The following is an 18,025-nucleotide window of genomic DNA, read 5'->3' as shown; positions in this document are numbered from 1 at the left end:
ATCATCAACGAGTGGATCTCTGAGCTGGTGTGAGTGAGTGGAGGCGGGACTAATTTGCATATTCATAGAACAGCGAATACTAAATGAGCCTGCAATCAAAATCCAAATATGAACTCCAACATTTCTCATCAAATTCTTGCAAGATCAAATTATCTGAGTTTAAATTATCTGAAACAATATTAATAGTTATATGAAACATAACTGAGAAGTCCATTAAACTTTATGATCTATTACAGTTTTTTTCAAAGTGCTTAGACACTAAAAGTGGAACTTGAGGCTCACTCAGTGAAACCATTCACTCATGTACCGAATCTTAAGACCAAATCTGCAAAACTACAAGCACATTACGTGCTTAACACTCAGTTTGCACTTCATTTGTGTGAAACAAAAGTCTAAACACAGTTCTCTACGTTACACACATCATTCAAAACGAACAGCTCTTTTGTTTAATTTGGGAAACACTGCCATTTAAATGCAACACTCATTTACTGATGACGTGAAAACGCTTGTAGATTGATCACTTAGAAATCGAAACTCTGTTTTGAGGAAGAAAGAAATAATTTCTGTTTATATAGTGTAAATATATATGTATATATTTACATATATGTATATATATTTATGTGTATATATGTATATACAGTATTTACAGTTTTTCTTGATTGCTTAAACACTATAACCAGGCTTTTGAACAAAAATTTCAGAACCATAACACCATTTATCAAAAAGCACACCCATTTCCCTAAACTATAAACACTATTCCCCTGTTTTGACACATAAGTCAGATTTGTTGAACTGTCACTGCAAAACTCTACACACAGAGTAGATGGGAGCGGAGGAAGAGGTGAAGGAAGGGGTTGAGGACACTGGAGTGGAGGAGGAGGAGGAGGAGGAGGTGAAGGAAGAGGTTGAGGACACTGGAGTGGAGGAGGAGGAGGAGGAAGAGTAGATGGGAGCGGATGAAAAGGTGAAGGAAGAGGTCGAGGACAGTGGAGTGGAGGAGGAGGAGGAGGAGGAGGAGGAGGAGTAGATGGGAGAGGAGGAAGAGGTGAAGGAAGAGGTCGAGGACACTGGAGTGGAGGAGGAGGAGGAGGTGAAGGAAGAGGTTGAGGACACTGGAGTGGAGGAGGAGGAGGAGGAGTAGATGGGAGAGGAGGAAGAGGTGAAGGAAGAGGTCGAGGACACTGGAGTGGAGGAGGAGGAGGAGTAGATGGGAGAGGAGGAAGAGGTGAAGGAAGAGGTCGAGGACACTGGAGTGGAGGAGGAGGAGGAGAAGGAGGAGGAGGTTGAGGACACTGGAGTGGAGGAGGAGGAGGAGGAAGAGTAGATGGGAGCGGAGGAAGAGGTGAAGGAAGAGGTCGAGGACACTGGAGTGGAGGAGGAGGAGGAGGAGTAGATGGGAGAGGAGGAAGAGGTGAAGGAAGAGGTCGAGGACACTGGAGTGGAGGAGGAGGATGAGGAGGTGAAGGAAGAGGTTGAGGACACTGTAGTGGAGGAGGAGGAGGAGTAGATGGGAGAGGAGGAAGAGGTGAAGGAAGAGGTCGAGGACACTGGAGTGGAGGAGGAGGAGGAGGAGGAGGAGGAGGAGGTGAAGGAAGAGGTTGAGGACAGTGGATTGGAGGAGGAGGAGGAGTAGATGGGAGAGGAGGAAGAGGTGAAGGAAGAGGTCGAGGACACTGGAGTGGAGGAGGAGGAGGAGGAGGAAGAGTAGATGGGAGCGGAGGTAGAGGTGAAGGAAGAGGTCGAGGACACTGGAGTGGAGGAGGAGGAGGAGGAGGAAGAGTAGATGGGAGCGGAGGAAGAGGTGAAGGAAGAGGTCGAGGACACTGGAGTGGAGGAGGAGGAGGAGGAAGAGTAGATGGGAGCGGAGGAAGAGGTGAAGGAAGAGGTCGAGGACACTGGAGTGGAGGAGGAGGAGGAGGAGTAGATGGGAGAGGAGGAAGAGGTGAAGGAAGAGGTCGAGGACACTGGAGTGGAGGAGGAGGATGAGGAGGTGAAGGAAGAGGTTGAGGACACTGTAGTGGAGGAGGAGGAGGAGTAGATGGGAGAGGAGGAAGAGGTGAAGGAAGAGGTCGAGGACACTGGAGTGGAGGAGGAGGAGGAGGTGAAGGAAGAGGTTGAGGACAGTGGATTGGAGGAGGAGGAGGAGTAGATGGGAGAGGAGGAAGAGGTGAAGGAAGAGGTCGAGGACACTGGAGTGGAGGAGGAGGAGGAGGAGGAGGAGGAAGAGTAGATGGGAGCGGAGGTAGAGGTGAAGGAAGAGGTCGAGGACACTGGAGTGGAGGAGGAGGAGGAGGAGGAGGAAGAGTAGATGGGAGCGGAGGAAGAGGTGAAGGAAGAGGTCGAGGACACTGGAGTGGAGGAGGAGGAAGAGTAGATGGGAGCGGAGGAAGAGGTGAAGGAGGAGAAGGAAGACACAATTCAAATTGTGCTGTTAGGCTGTTCTAACAAGGCTATAGTGGCATTATTCAGCTCAAGTCAGTTCAGAATTGATTCAGTTCAGTTCCATAACTGTGTAAAATTCATCAGTACTGTGTATACAGTGTATGTGTGATCACACATGTACGTGTGACAAACTCCTGTTACTCTACCACACCGAACAAGCAAAAGACACAAGATAGTGTTTGACATTTTTCACATCTGTGTGTAGTTTGGTGTGTATGTGGCTAATCATTAGATGTTTGTGTGTAGAGTTACTACGCAAAAACACAATATTTGGAAGAGTTAAAATAGTTTGGAATGAAGTGTTTGCTTTTGCAAGAGATGTCTGATGTTTTGCATGTTTGTGTGTGTGTTTTGTGGTTTTGTGTGTAGAGTTTCAAGAAATGGAGCCATAGTTTCAGAAATTGTGTGAAAGCAACTTAAAAAAAACTGTAAAGAGAAACCTCTGAGAACTAAACATTTCCTCTAGGCATGATAAACGTTAGCATTACACAGTGGTGTTTGATTTCATGTAGGGAAGGGTTAGGGTTAGGGTTAAATGTCACTGTGTGCCTGAGACCAGAGACGCCACGTTTGGGCGATCGGGCATCAAACCCTGTCGCTTCAGTAGAGAGAGAGCCAGTTCGTGAGTTCATTAAAAGCTATTAATTAGCGGTTGGACTCACAGTGAATCCACACCAGCTCCATCATGCATGTCACTGAGGCTGTTTCATGTGCATCTAGGAACACAATGGCACCAGGGCCACTTTATTTCCAACAGTTCTGTGGACATGTGTTCTCAGCATTTTATCCGATTTATAATGAGAAGCATTTATAAACTTAATCAAAATATGTCAACTTAACAGATTTAAAAGCCTTCTTGCACTATTCTGCCAAAACAAAAGCCTGAGGGTTTAACGTTTAAAAGAATTCAGACATAGGCTTTTAGTTTTGTAACTAACTGAAGTTGTAAAATTATTATAATTATCAAGTTTTATTTATTTATTATTATTAACGAACAATTGTTTTATTACAACTCTTATTACAATTAGGCCTGTTGTTGCATTAACATTTAGGGGCCATTCACACAGGCCGCTATTAAAGGGATAGTTCACTTTGAAATACAATTTTGGCATGTTTTAGCTTACCTCAAGGGCATCCAAGATGTAGGTGTCTTTTTTTCCGCAGTAGTTTCAATTTTGATATTTTTAGGTCAAACCGTTCTTGTCTGTCAGTCATATAATGCAGGTCTATGGTCACCGCCTCAAAGAGCATGCACAGAGTCCAAATTAAAACAATTCCCCATTGTCCAAATTAAACAATTCCCCATCGTAAGTAACGCTGTCAGTTCATGCAAGAATCAAAATAATTGTATTCATGCATGTCATGTGACCATTAACCTACATCAGAGAACCGTGACCATGCAAACGTGTTGATAAATTATGAAAATATTTACTCAAAATCTCCAGGGAGAACTCAAAAAATATGTTATGTCAAAGGGGTGCGACTTACAAAAAAGTGTGAAGCCCGTAATGTAACCCAACCCAACTTAGCATTTGCATAATGAAGCACAATAGTGATTTATATGTTGCTTGCAAAACAACATATTTTATTAGAATTCACAGGTAATTTTGAATATAAATAAATACTGAGATGTTTTTTCGTTCCAGATGTTGTAGTTCCAGTGTCTTCCAGCAGGGACTGAGACAAACCTTGACCAGTTGATACTGGTTAGGAGTATTTTAAGTATTTTCTAGAAAAAGGGGGGACACTTTTCTTGTCCATCAAGTCCCATTGCAATGTTAGTGTGTGCTGCATGTGTTTTAGCAATTCATATTTAATATATATATATTTTTTTTATATAAATAAAACAACAACGATATGATGTTATACTGTCATAAGAAAATAATTAAAAATGACATTTCTTCAGGCAGAAAATTAGTCAGCATAGATATGCTACTCTACACAAAATGCATTCAGTTGATTGATTTCCAAAATCAATGTAGGATAATTTCTGCATTAAAACTTGAAAAATCGAATAATGTTTCAAAAATAATTAAAAGCAGTGATTGATAACACCAATACAAAAACATTCGGATGCCTTTAGATGGATTAATAAATGTATGTTAAATGTATGTACTTTCACAACCAATTACCGATCTTTTGACTTGTCAAAGACTAATCCACAAAGTCTGGTGTGGTAGTTTGAAACCCTCCTGTGGTGAAATATGGAACAACAACACAAATATGTCTTGTCTGTCTTAAAACATATTGAATTCATTTTTTTCTCAAGCAATTCCCACAACGTATATTTTGAATTACATTTCAATATTTAATGTAGCATTATATATTAAATAGGGGCTTAGCATTTTTGTTTTTTAGAACAGACAAATCTATCTGAAACTTGAAACATCTGCTAAGCAGCAAAACACACAAAGGAATAAATATGCCATGCATTTATATTAAACCTATTTAACAGATATTTATTTAAAATATTAAAATATTAATGCAAATACACCTAAACCAAATTGTTGGACAGAAATACGCATGGCCGCTAGAGGACGCTCACTGCATATAATATAATATAATATAATATAATATAATATAATATAATATAATATAATATAATATAATATAATATAATATAATATAATATAATATAATATAATATAACTAAGCATCCTATATCTAATAGTTGAATAATTTGTATAAAATGTATATATTACAATACTCTCAAAAAAAGTAATTGTTTAGAACAGTATGTTCATATGAATCATATTATTCATTGTGTTGTAATAATAGGCCCAATATTATTATTACTAATAATAATCATCTTCATCATCATCATAATAATAGTCGTAGACTATATAAAAGCAATCATACATTTCTGTGTTTAAAACATCTTTTTTTTTAAAACATGTCAATATTTATATATTGATTTTACAGCTCGTGTGATTGTTACAGTTACACTGAAACTATTTCTTGGCTCTGATCTGTGAAGTCGAACCGCGGTCACAGGCACGCGCGCGCGCGCTCGTGTTCTCGTGCACGGCTGTGATCTGACTGACAGAGTTGAAGTGGAGTCTCGTCGTCCACGTTGAGCGGCTTCATTATGAACACAGATTATTATTAAACAACAGCCTGTGCAGCGCAGAGTGTCTGTTTTCAAAGGTAAAAGTCTTCATATAATGCTGTTTTTATTTTCGTTTAGTTTGATAAGATTGTGTTTTGCTGTCGCGTCTGTGCGTGAAAACAACTTGAGTTCTCAGATGAACGTCAATTGATCAGTCTGAAGTCAGATAAAGTCTTGCTTTCAACGTGTTTCTTTTGTCTAGAAGCTAGAATAGCTTGGTTTTGTTTGTAGTGTTGCCATTTCACAACTAAAAGTTGCCGCTAAATAAACTTCATGTGGCTTTAGTTTGTGCGACATTTTGATATATTTGTCCGCTTGATGTTGATATATTTAGCCATGAAACATTTTACATCGGCAGATCATGTTATGTCATAGATATTTATGGATTGTAGGCTATCAGTCATTTGTGTCTTTTTAAGTGCTTTTTCATCTTTCCATTATGGATGTACAGTAAATAAATATGTCACGTGTCAGCTTCCAAATCGAACATTTTAACCATGAGTTCTACTATATTTAAGTGCATTAAGGCATCTTTACACATGTCAAAGTTACACCACAATGGTGGAACAGAAGCGCTTCTAAAATGGCATTTAGGCGTCTTTATACAGGCTGTTCAGAGGTGGCATTGTTGTAACTGTATTGATTCTTGGGGCTGAGGTGGGTCAGAGCAGGCATGATTTAGTCTGGCTTTTATGTAGCATTGTATCTTTACACTGAATTGTAAGCAGGCACAGATCAGCCTTAACTTGTCTGTGTAAAGATGCGTCAACAGACAAGTTAAGGCTGCTCTGTGCCTGCTCAATTCAGTGTAAAGATGCAATGCTGCATAACAGCCAGACTAAACCATGACTAGTATCAAATCTCTAGTCAACTGTGTATTTATTCCCATCACACATTTATTCCACCATCCAGATTGATAATCAGACCGTCCGTGTAAAGAACGGCAGAAGTGCTTCTACGCCACCTTTGCAGTGTAAATTTGGTATAACAAATGTGACTTCAGCGTGAGAACGTAAAGTGTTTTCGTTTCAATACACTACGCCGTTTTACATTTTAAAGGTGAATAATTGCTGGTCTTTCCCATGAGATAGTGTTTCGTGCTGAAACCTTGAACTTCAGAAGGACAGGATGCATTGTGGTCACCAGCTTACTTCCTTACCTTCTTTCAGAGCGCGAGGTGTGGCCCACGCCGGTTTCCACTTCAGTCGACTGCTCTTGTGTGTCTTTGGCATGCCCTTAAATCTCCTATCGTGCGCAAGGTGTTGCCAGAAGTCAGTGGGATTAGGCCTAGATGTTCTTTTTGAGTTGAACTCAAATATATTTAGAGGAAGTGGGGCGACAGAGGCGCATGTGTTTCTGTTTCTGAAACCCTCCAGTGAGAACTAATGAACCACAATATCACTGACATGTGTGGTCTGCTGCGCACATGTGCATCCTCACAAAGTCTTTAACAATTTATATATATATATATATGATTTTTTTTGTTTTTGAAGTCTCTTCTGCTCACCAAGGCTACATTTATTTAATAAAAAATTCCAAAAAAAAAATAATAATAGTGGGAAATATTATTACAATTTAAATTAACTGTTTTCTATTTGAATATATTTTAAAATGTAATTTATTCCTGTGATCAAAGCTGAATTTTCAGCATCATTACTCCAGTCTTCAGTGTCACATGATCCTTCAGAAATCATTCTGATATGATGATTTGATGCTCAATAAACGTTTATTATTATTATCAATGTTAAAAACAGTTATGTAAAATAAAATAAAAACAGGATTCTTTGATAAATAGACAGTTCAAAAGAACATTTATCGGAAATAGAAAGCTTTTGTAACTTTGTATACACTACTGTTCAAAAGTTTGGGATATATTTTTTGGGGGGGAGGGGGGTAAAATAAATTAATGCTTTTATTCAGCAAGGATGCATTAAATTGATCAAAAGTTAGGACAGTTAGGACAGAAAGGACATTTATAATGTCACAAAAGATTCTAAATTAAATAGAACTTTCTGTTCCTCAAAGAATCCAGATTTTTTTTTTTTTTTTTTTTAAACATGTTTCCAGATTGATAATAAGTTTTTTGAGCATCAAATCAGCCTATTATAATGCTTTCTGAAGGATCATGTGACACTGAAGACTGGAGTAATGATGCTGAAAATTCAGCTTTGATCACAGGAATAAATGACATTTTTAAATATATTCAAATAGAAAAGTAAATTTTTTTTAAAATGAAATAAATGCAGCATTGTTGAGCATAAGATACTTCTTTTAAAACCATAACAAATCTTACAGATCCCAAACTTTTGAACGGCAGTATATATATATATATCAAATGTAGGGATGTCCCGATACCGATGGTAGTTTTTGTTGTAGTATCAAGATTGGATTAAATAATTGATATTTCACTGGTTTTGACAAACATTTGAACGTTTGAATTTGATGAACAAATGAAGCCAACTAATATGATTTATATTCTTTTGGTTTATCTACTAATACATTTAAAAATTACAAATGCAGTGAAAATTCAGGGATCGGTTACGGTATCGGCGAGTATCAAAAATCAAAGTATCGGTATCGGACTCGTTCTGCAAAAAGTGGTATCGGGAGTCGGGACATCCCTAATCAAATGTAAATTTATGTTCCTGTTACACTTAATTTTTCTGGTTAAATAAACATTACATAAAAAGAGAGACCAAATACAACTCAACTATGTATTGTATAACAATTAATCCCCCCCCCATTAATCTTCGCCATCAAACTCACCGCACGCTTTTTGTTAAAAGTCAATGGGCAAGAGAGACGCGGACTCCCGCTTTAGGAAAACAAATGACTGTTCAACTTTTTAATGTCATATTTTGTTGTAATTGCGTTGTTTTATTTTTGTAATATCAATTATGTTCTCGTCCAGTTTTGAGGAGACACCGCCTCCCTTGCCTCCTCGGATGAAACGCCCCGGTGTATGAAATACTCTATTAGATCATCTGGGAAGAAGCTAACATGTTGTAGCCTGTCATCTAATAATAGGTTTGTGGCTTTGTTTTTTTCCTGCAGCTTTTAGAAAACTGCGGTTTAAAAGTGACGTGAGTCAATTCTTGCTCATGAAATGATCTGTCATTAACAAATCATATTTGGCTCATTTTTACCTTCAACCTTTTAAAGTTGTCAAGATATCTACAGCTGTCAAACTTTCAGCGGAAATCTGCAGAAGCTTGACGGAGAACAGCGGTTCTGTAGGTTCTTCCGCCAGTGTTCTGTGGTGTTAATGGTGGTCTACCATTTTTCATTATGGTCCGGTCAGATGATAACACTGCAAAATGGTTGTGACATTAAGATACGGTTCAGGCACTCTTACATTCTTCAGAAATACACTTTTCATTTAGTTGAGAAGGCCAGTTGAGTTTTCCCCGGGGAAGAGTCCGGGGTGGGACTGGGTTTATAGGAAATAGGCTGAGCTACTTTAACAGAACATTACTATTGTTAATTTGCCAGACTTGGGCAACAAACAATGAACATGTTTCTCATTGTTTTATGGCTTACATATTCTGATCCATCAATTAAAATAATAAGCTTATTTTTCAATGTATTAAAAGGTTAATTCACCCAAAAGGAGAAGCCTATACTAAGAAAATATATTTATTTTTTATTCCTTTTTTCTTTAATGAATTGCTCTGGAATTGATTGACTGGCTTTAGGATGTATTGGTACGTAATAAGGCTTATCAAGTTATATTTTTAATTATTAATCAACAGTTTGTATCTCAGGGATGTTTCATAGTGCGTATCACATGCTAAACTTGTCATGACGTCTGATTGTTTGAGTAGTTTTTGGCTTTGAATCAGAGAAGGGATGTCATAATAATGCACTGCAAACAGTCCAAACTTGTTCTTTGCAAAGCTCAGAAGATCCATGGCATACAAATGAGAAACTTGCACGAGATCTTACAAAACACCCGTTTATTTATAGTACGTGTATTTTAATTTATTGCTTGTTTGAGTTTCGGTGAGATTTCGGTTGTTTGGCTTTGCAACTTTGAACTATGTGGTTGGACTTTGGTGATAACTTCAAACCTAAAGTGAAAATGATGTATCTAAGCCTTCACTTTTGTACACAGTTTATTGAATTTAGCCAACATGGGGAAGTTCAAGTACTCAGTTCTCAAAACTAACCCGAAGCAGCCCATGAATGGTGATTCTTCACACTTTCATGTAAACTGTAGTGCGTCTCTTGCTCTTGTTGGTTGTCGCATGTGTGAGTATTGGCTTCTGCCAGGAAAAACAGCTGAACTGAGAAACAGATCTTTCTCCGTCAGCACCTTTCCACTGCCCTCCTGCCACTGACCTGTGATTGATGCAAAGCAAGCACTCCTGCCGTGCAAACGTTGGCGGTGGCACACCTGTATTCCTTTGGCTGAACACCAAATGGCATTTTCAACAGGATTCAACTGTGGATTTAGAGTTGGCATTTAGTTTTAAAGATGCAGTGATGCACAATTTAGACGTGTAAGTGAAAAATCCATTGGTTTAATGCAAACGGGGATCAAAAAAAGTTTAAAATGATAAACATTTGCACAACAAAGTAGTTTCACGAAGACCATGAGCTTCTCCGATAATTACTAAAAACAGACAAAATTTTGTCTGAAACATCATTTAAAAATGGCTGCATCCTAGTGCACTTATAATTGCAAGCATGTGGTTATTTATTTAGATCAGCGGGTGACCTCTCTGTATTTAGTTTCATGAGAAAATTTAAACCGCTTTGGCTTAACCTTCATTTGAATAGTGTGGAGGAAAAGTCACAATATCACGAAAAACCGTTTATTGCTTTTGTCCAAAAGGATAGACGTTTATTCATGCATTGCTATAATCCTACTTGTAGTGGCCCACATTTTTAATCCCATGATTTCTGTCAAGTCATTAAGTTCCCCGACTCATAGACAAGACTGCGGTAAATAAATTATGCTTGCATCTCTTGCAAGCTTTGACCCGTTTTCCCTGGTCAGCTTATAGGAGACGTAATGTTTCTCGAAGAAGCCTTTCCCTGTCGCAGTAAATGAAAGTGTTTTGGCTCCAGATCAAGTCAAGACTGATCTGTTTACTGAGGCACATTTGACTTCTCACAAGGGTGCTGGTTATACGTGCAGAGAGTAGTCGGATAGTGCTATTCCTTCCTTACCATAGACAACACAGTGTTAAAACTAAAATCCTGTCGTTATTTACTCTAACCCAATCCAAATCTATATAGGCTCATTTTTATTTCTTCCATGGAACATCAACATAGTGTTAAAGTAATAGTTCCTCGCAAAACAAAAATCCTCTCATTATTTACTCTAACCCAATCCTAATCTGTATGATTATATTTCTTGCATGGAACATAAAATGTGGAATGCTGAATAATAATATAATGACCCCTCTTTATCAAATAACATTTCTATTTTTGTCATCCACAGAAGAAATAAAGTCATATTGATTTTGAATGAAATGAAGGCGAGTAAATTATGACAAAATTAGCATTTTTCCGTGAATTATTCCTTTAATAAATTTAGCAACCAAAGAACATTCAGCTCACTTATCGATTTAGGAGCTTAAAACAATGACAGAAAAAAATGTGCACAGTACAAACCTTTAGGAGTAAAGGTGAAAACAAAACGTGCACCGTTTTCTGAGAGTGAAGAGAAGTTTGAAAGGGAAACTTGGGTTTCCATTTATACGATCTAATGCTTTGAATAGGACAGGTGGTTAAACAGAGAAAGGTGCCCATGTGTCTCAGCAGAGCAGTTGTCTGGTGAACTGTAGACTGTAAGAGTCCACCTGTCCACAGAGAGCGTGAACTAACAGACCTCGCTAGTTTTCAACACATGGTGGTGAGTATCAGCTGCGTCAGTTCTGCTCTGTCAACTTCTGATGACATGCTGACGCCACAGAGCTTCACAGGACTAAGAACTTTTCCTTTTCAGTTAATTTGAATCCTCTTAAATTATCCAAGTTGATAAAATACATTTTGTTTCTAGAATCTAGTTGGTTTAACTTTTGAGTCACACTTTTGAGTTACATTTTTATCCAAAGTGACTTAAAAAGGATAGTTCACGCAAAAAAAAGAAGAAAATGTTGTCATTAATGACATGTCGTTCCAAACCCGTAAGACTTTCGTTCATCATCGGAACAAAAATTAAGATATTTTTAATGAAATCTGAGTGATTTTTGTCCACCCATTGACAGCTACGCAACTTCCACTTCGACGCTTCAAAAAGTTAATAAAGAGATCTGAAGATGAATGAAAGTCCTACAGGTTTGGTTTGGAACAACATGAGTGATTGATGACAGAGTTTTCATTTTTAGGTGAACCATTCCTTTAAGTTTCAGTTCATTTATTAATGGTTTAGTAATAAACCTGAAGTAATAAATATGGGTGTCTTGCTTTAGGCTACAATGGGGAGGGCTTATGCATTGCCACTACTGGGGTTTGAACCTACAACCTTTCATTTACCAGCAGTTGTTTAACTTCTTTGGCCACCTTGCATTAATGAAAATTGACTTGCTGCTTAATTTTATAGCAATTTTTTTTTTGTCAAAGCTTGGGTTTGTGAATGAATATGACTAGAGAACCATACATTGGGTCATTGGAGGGCAAAGGCTGAATTGTTGGCCTGCACAGAAAAGTGGTGGGTTGTTGTTGGGTTGCCTATGTGACTTCAGTCCTGGTCTTCTTGCATGTTACATGAGTTTGTCCAGCATTTTCCCGACAAGACTGTTGGACAAAAAAAAAAAAAAAAAAGAGTGCTTGAAGAATTAGCTGACATAACAGCACTTGTCTGTTTTTGGCTCATGATGGATGTGCATTTGTGCAACCTCACCTCACATGGGTGTCTCTCAGCTTCTGGCAGAACTTGGATGAATGTTGTAATATTGGTGGAATGTGGATTCCTCGGATCATTTTCATGCGTTTAACCCAAAGAGACCTGAAGGTGGATAAGTGAATATTAATGTCAGCAACACATGTTTCCATGCATCTGGATGAGCCAGTTGGCTCAAAAGTCTTCTGTTTGTTTTGTTCCTTTTTCAGATTTTGAGATGAAGAAGGACATTGATACGCTAATAGCTGAAGAACGGGCTGAAATCATCAACAAATATGAGAAGGCAAGTTACATCCTTTCAGTAGTCTACCTTCTGACTTTCTGTAGTTGTTGACCTAAGTTTTGGAGTTTGACTGGTTGAGCCAATGTCCAGACAACAGGAAACTGGTCAATTAATGTCCCTGACCTTCAGCGACATGGACAGCAAGGCACGCTGACGAAATAGCACAAGTAAAGTAGTAATTAGCCATTAAAGTGATAGTTCACCCCAAAATGAAAATGATCCAATGATTTACTCACCCTCAAGCCATCTTAGGTGTATATGACTATCTTCTTTCAAACACAATCTGAGAAATATGTAAAAAAGATCCTGGCTCTTCCAAGCTTTATAATGGGAGTGAATGGGGGACAAGATTTTACAGCCCAAAAAAATGCATCAATCCATCATAAAAGTACACCTTCTGAAGCGAAGCGATGCGTTTGTGCATATTTAAAACTTCATTAGCATTATTAGGTTCAGCGTTCGTCATTACGTCATGCGTCGGGTCAGGAGTTACTCTTCCGCTGCAAATCATTGCGTACGGCCGTCTGCCGGAAGCTAGTTATTATAGCTAATAAAGTTTTAAATATGGATGTTTTTCTTACAAAAACCCATCGCTTCACTTCAGAAGGCCTTTATTTAACCCTCTGGAGCTGTGTATATTATTTTTTATGATGGATGGATGCATATTTTTTGGCCTTCAAAATCTCGCCCCCACCATTCACTCCCATTATAAAGCTGGGAAAAGCCAGGATATTTTTAAATATAACTAAAACTTTTGTGTTCATCTGAAAGAAGATAGTCATATACATCTTGGATGGCTTGAGGGTGAGTAAATCACGGTATAATTTTCATTTTTGGGTGAACTATCCCTTTAAATCAGTACAAATCTTTGCAGTACATACAAGGACAATCCTCTTGGGAGAGGCCAAGATGTGGGGTACGCCACTGCTGGGAGTAACCTAGGGTTGAGTGTCTTGCTCAAGGGAATGATTGTGATAACTCATGGATCAACAATCCCAGATATTTAACCACTAGACTACACCTCCCAAAAAGTTGCTGCAATTTGCTGATCTTGGCAAGGAACAACTTTCCTTAGAGATGCTGCACACAACTGATGTAAGACAAGTTATATAAAGGCTGCTGATATATAATATGTGAGTAAAGGTATAGATGTGGTTCATATTGTGGTCATTTTTTAGGGATTGATTGTGGCTGTGTCTGCCTCACTGCCCAGTCACGACTTCAGAGACAGTGGTTTTGTAGGAATGTACCACCTAAGGAAATGTTTCAGACATGATGCTTCAGAGGCATAAAACATCACGTCTGATGATCTAAAACAAATTTAAATTCAATTTAAATACAGCCGAGATCAAAGCTTTTGATAAAGCCAAAAATATGTTGTGACCACAATGTGTGTTTCTCAGTATAAATGGAGTTTCTTCTGCTCCACAAATGTCCCCATCGGATGCCATTTTGTTTTTATTGTGTGTGAACTGTAGACACAGGGTTGTGGGATATCATGGGCACTGAAGGTATATCTATCTATGCTGCCTTTAAAAACCTGTCCATAAAAAGGTCAAAACTTAGTAGATGTTATGTAAGCATTGGATCCAGACAAGCGGTATAGCCTTCGTACATCCATATACAGCTTGCGAAGGCAGCAAGTTTTAGCTTTCAACAGCCACAATCTTTTGAGGAGGAAGCGTCCTGATGGACAACAGCTGGATGTCATGCTTGCTACACTGACTACAGTCTGGATGGAAATTCTCAGCGTACTTAAGATACCTTTAGATAAGTGTGTGGAGTTTATACAGATAAGGAATTCAGGATTATACAGAGAAATCACTCTGTTAGAATAAATGATGGATTATGGGAGTTTTTTGTATCCCCTTTTAATTGGATATCTGGATTGTTCAAAACAGTTTGGGGTGTTTTCAAATGTTTTTCTTGCCTTTTACTGTGTCATGTTGTAGTTTGATTCTCAATCGTCTCTTGGATTGAGGGTCTTTTGCCTTTGCTCCAGTTTCTCAGTGTGTTTGTTGGGCTGATTGCAGGGCAGGCACGAGGGTGTGCACATTAAGCCCTGGGAGGATGCCGACTACAGCGTCTACAGGGTCACAGACCGCTTCGGTTTCCTGCAGTAAGTCTCGCCTGTCCTGGCAGTTTTGCCACTCAGTCTAACAAGACGATGACCTCTTTCCTTATTTGAAGATGTTAAAGGGATAGTTCATTAATTTCTCACCCTCATGTCATTCCAAACCCGGAAGTCTTTCGTTTATCTTCGGAAAACACAAATGAAGATCTTTTTGATGCTTTCTGTTCCTCCATTGACCGCTACACAACTACCACTCTGACGCTTCAAAAAGTTCATAAAGAGATTGTAAAACTAATCCATATGAACTGAAGAGGTTTAGTCCATATTTTCTGAAGAGGCTCAATTGTTTTATATGATGAACAGATTGAATTTATATTCACATATAAACATTCATCAACGCACACATCAGTGGTGGGAAACAGAGGCTCAAGCATGTTTGCTTGACGTGTGAGAACCAGTGAGGTTCATTCTCGTGTTACGCAGTACGTTCGAGCTTCTGCGAGAACTAATGAGGTTTGTTTTTGCGTGTCAAGCAGGTTCGGTTGAGCGTCGGTTTATGTTCGCTGATCAATGTTAATATGTGAATAAAAGCCTAAATTAAATCTGTTCATCATATAAAGCGATCCGGTCTCTTCAGAAAATTTGGACTAAACCACTCAATTCATATGGATTAGTTTTGCGATCTCTTTATGAACTTTTGAAGCATCAAAGTGGTAGTTGTGTAGCTGTCAATGGAGGAACAGAAAGCTCTCAGATTTCATTAAAAATATCTTCATTTGTGTTTTCCGAAGATGAAAGAAAGTCATACAGGTTTGGAACAACAAAAGGGTGAGTAATTAATGACAGAATTTACATTTTTGGGTGAACTATCCCTTTAATTGCTCAACTGTGTTGTCAAAGAATATGTGCGAGCTATTACGCCTGACTGTGAATGCTAGAACCGTGTTGTCAGGATTGTGTTTCACAGTAAAATCCTCCAATGAAGCTTCTGAATTTTTAAATACAGATTTAACAACCATTTACCCTTTATACTTTCTTTCCAGTGAAAAGGAACTGCCAACACCAACCGCAGTGGAGGAGAAGGTGACATTAGGATATCAGCTTTCCTTGCACCTGCAATCCTTGTGAAATCTATGGCAAAATTCATTTTAAATAAGTTAACCCATTGAATTATGGTGTCTACTATATACAATTTTAGGCATTCAAGTTGTGATGTTACTTTTAAACCAACATGGGTGTTTAGCTTTAACCATTTCCTGTTTCTCTGTATGACTATCTTCTTTGTTTTTGGTACATTTTTAGATTTAGGACTAAAATAAAATATGCTCTGTCTCTAGTACAAACTCCAGGAGGTCGAAAGAGAGGAAAAATGGGTTAAGATGGTGAAAAAGTGGGAAAAGTACCAAAACAGTGAAAAGGTAACTTATACATTTGATTGTTCCAGCTTTAATTGGATGGATTCGAAACAATCGTAAAATAGTTCCTATATTGAAATATTGAACGTTGTATTTTATCATATTGCTGCCATTATATTCACAAGGCTGTGTTTAAAGAGGTTCACATGTCCGGCATTATGGAGATCCAAAAATAAATCTCGCCATCTATTTGTTTCCCGTGTGCATTTTGCAGATGATGAAGCGGGTGTACAAGGGGATTCCCTTGAAGCTGCGCGGTCAGGCCTGGGCTCTACTGCTGGATGTGGAAAATGTGAAACAGGCAAACTTCAGGAAGTACGAGGTAGGAGCTTTGCAAGGATCATATGTTTGGGTTCCAGTTGCTCCTTTGAATTAAAAGTGGCTGTTTGATGTCCGTTCATTCAGTGACTCACTTGTTTGGGTTTTACTTTGTCCTGTGTGATTGTTTGGGTTTAAATTATCCAGACGTGTTTTGTCTCTGCCCTCTCGGCGCAACAATGTTTTAATTTCATAACAAAGGTTTTCTGCTTTGCATGGTTTGTATAATCTAACAACTGTTACATAAAAGTTCCTTGGTATTAAAGGGTTAGTTCCCCCAAAAATAAAAATTCTGTCATTATTGACTCGCCCTCGTTCCCCAGTAAGACTTTCGTTCATCTTCAGAACACAACTGAAGATATTTTTGATGAAATCTGAGAGCTTTCTGTTCCTCCATTGACAGATACACAACTACCACTATGATGCTTCAAAAAGTTCATAAAGAGATCATAAAACTAATCCATATGTATTGAGCTGTTTTAGTCCAAATTTTCTGAAGAAACTAGATCACTTAATATGATGAACAGATTTAATTTAGGCTTGAGTAATTAATGACAATTTAAATTTTTGGGTGAACTATACTTTTAACATTAAAAAAATACCAAAAAAGAAAACAAAGTTTCCAGAATGAGCTGTAAAGGAGACCAGACTTTATGCCGAAAACCAAAAGTCTGATTAATTGGGACTATGTAGTGTTACGTAGTGTAAACTATATACACTGCCATTCTAAAGTGTGGGGGCAGTAAGATTCTTTTATTTTTTTTAAGAAATTCATACTTTTATTCACCAAAGACACATTAACTTGATCAAAAATGACAATAAAGACATTTATAATATTACAAAAGATATATTATTCACTATTTATCAAAGAATCCTGAAAAAAAGTATCAGAGTTTCCACAAAAATATTAAGCAGCAATTTATTTTAAAATTGATAATAATCAGGAATGTTTCTTGAGCATCAAATCATCATATTAGAAGGTTTCTGAAGGATCATGTGACACTGAAGACTGGAGTAATGATGCTGAAAATACAGCTTTACCATCACAGGAATAAACAAAAATTATTTCACATTGTAATAATACAAATTAAAAAAAAGGGGGAAAAAGTCGGCACACCATGGCTCCAAAAATGTGAAAAATGTGTGTGAAAATTGGTTTATGCAGGGATCGCATTTAAATTGATATTCATTTTGTATGTTTAATTAGACTTTCACATTTAGTATGCATTATTTTTGTAATGGGATCACCTGTGAGTATAAAGGCGTGGTGTGTTTAACTTTTAACTGTCTGACAAAGAGCCAGCAACATGCTCGAAACGTTTCCACCTGTGTGTGAGTCTACTATTACATTTTTCATATTTTTGGAGCCATGGTGTGCCGACTTTTTTCCCTTTTTTATGAATTTCCTTGTTGAGCTCCCAATTTGAGCAACATATTGCTTTGCTTTGGATGTGTGTGCTTTGGATCTGTTTTAAATTGTAATAATATTTCACAATATTACAGTTTAACTGTATTTTTGATCCAGTAAATG

General features: G+C 37.9%; 1 protein-coding gene across 3 annotated transcripts in view; it reads left to right on the top strand.

The window, feature by feature from the left end:
* The first annotated feature begins 5,435 nt into the window (after positions 1-5,435).
* The window catches only part of LOC309491034 (uncharacterized protein), a 24,940-nt gene continuing 12,350 nt past the window's right edge, over positions 5,436-18,025 (top strand). For 2 of the 3 annotated variants that reach the window (XM_082160439.1, XM_082160437.1), the window contains exons 1-6: positions 5,436-5,589; positions 12,614-12,687; positions 14,721-14,806; positions 15,805-15,844; positions 16,099-16,179; positions 16,391-16,498. In XM_082160439.1, the coding sequence (XP_082016565.1) occupies positions 12,622-12,687; positions 14,721-14,806; positions 15,805-15,844; positions 16,099-16,179; positions 16,391-16,498 (381 nt within the window). In that variant the 5' untranslated portion in view covers positions 5,436-5,589; positions 12,614-12,621. Of the gene's footprint in view, positions 5,590-8,462; positions 8,579-12,613; positions 12,688-14,720; positions 14,807-15,804; positions 15,845-16,098; positions 16,180-16,390; positions 16,499-18,025 lie in introns of all 3 variants that reach the window. The other variant, XM_082160438.1, reaches the window with a different exon arrangement.

This window comes from Leuciscus leuciscus (assembly GCF_965113295.1).
Source record: "Leuciscus leuciscus genome assembly, chromosome: 25".
Classification (NCBI taxonomy): domain Eukaryota; kingdom Metazoa; phylum Chordata; class Actinopteri; order Cypriniformes; family Leuciscidae; genus Leuciscus; species Leuciscus leuciscus.
Note: the sequence above shows the minus strand (reverse complement) of the source record. Positions and strands in the feature narration are given on the sequence as shown.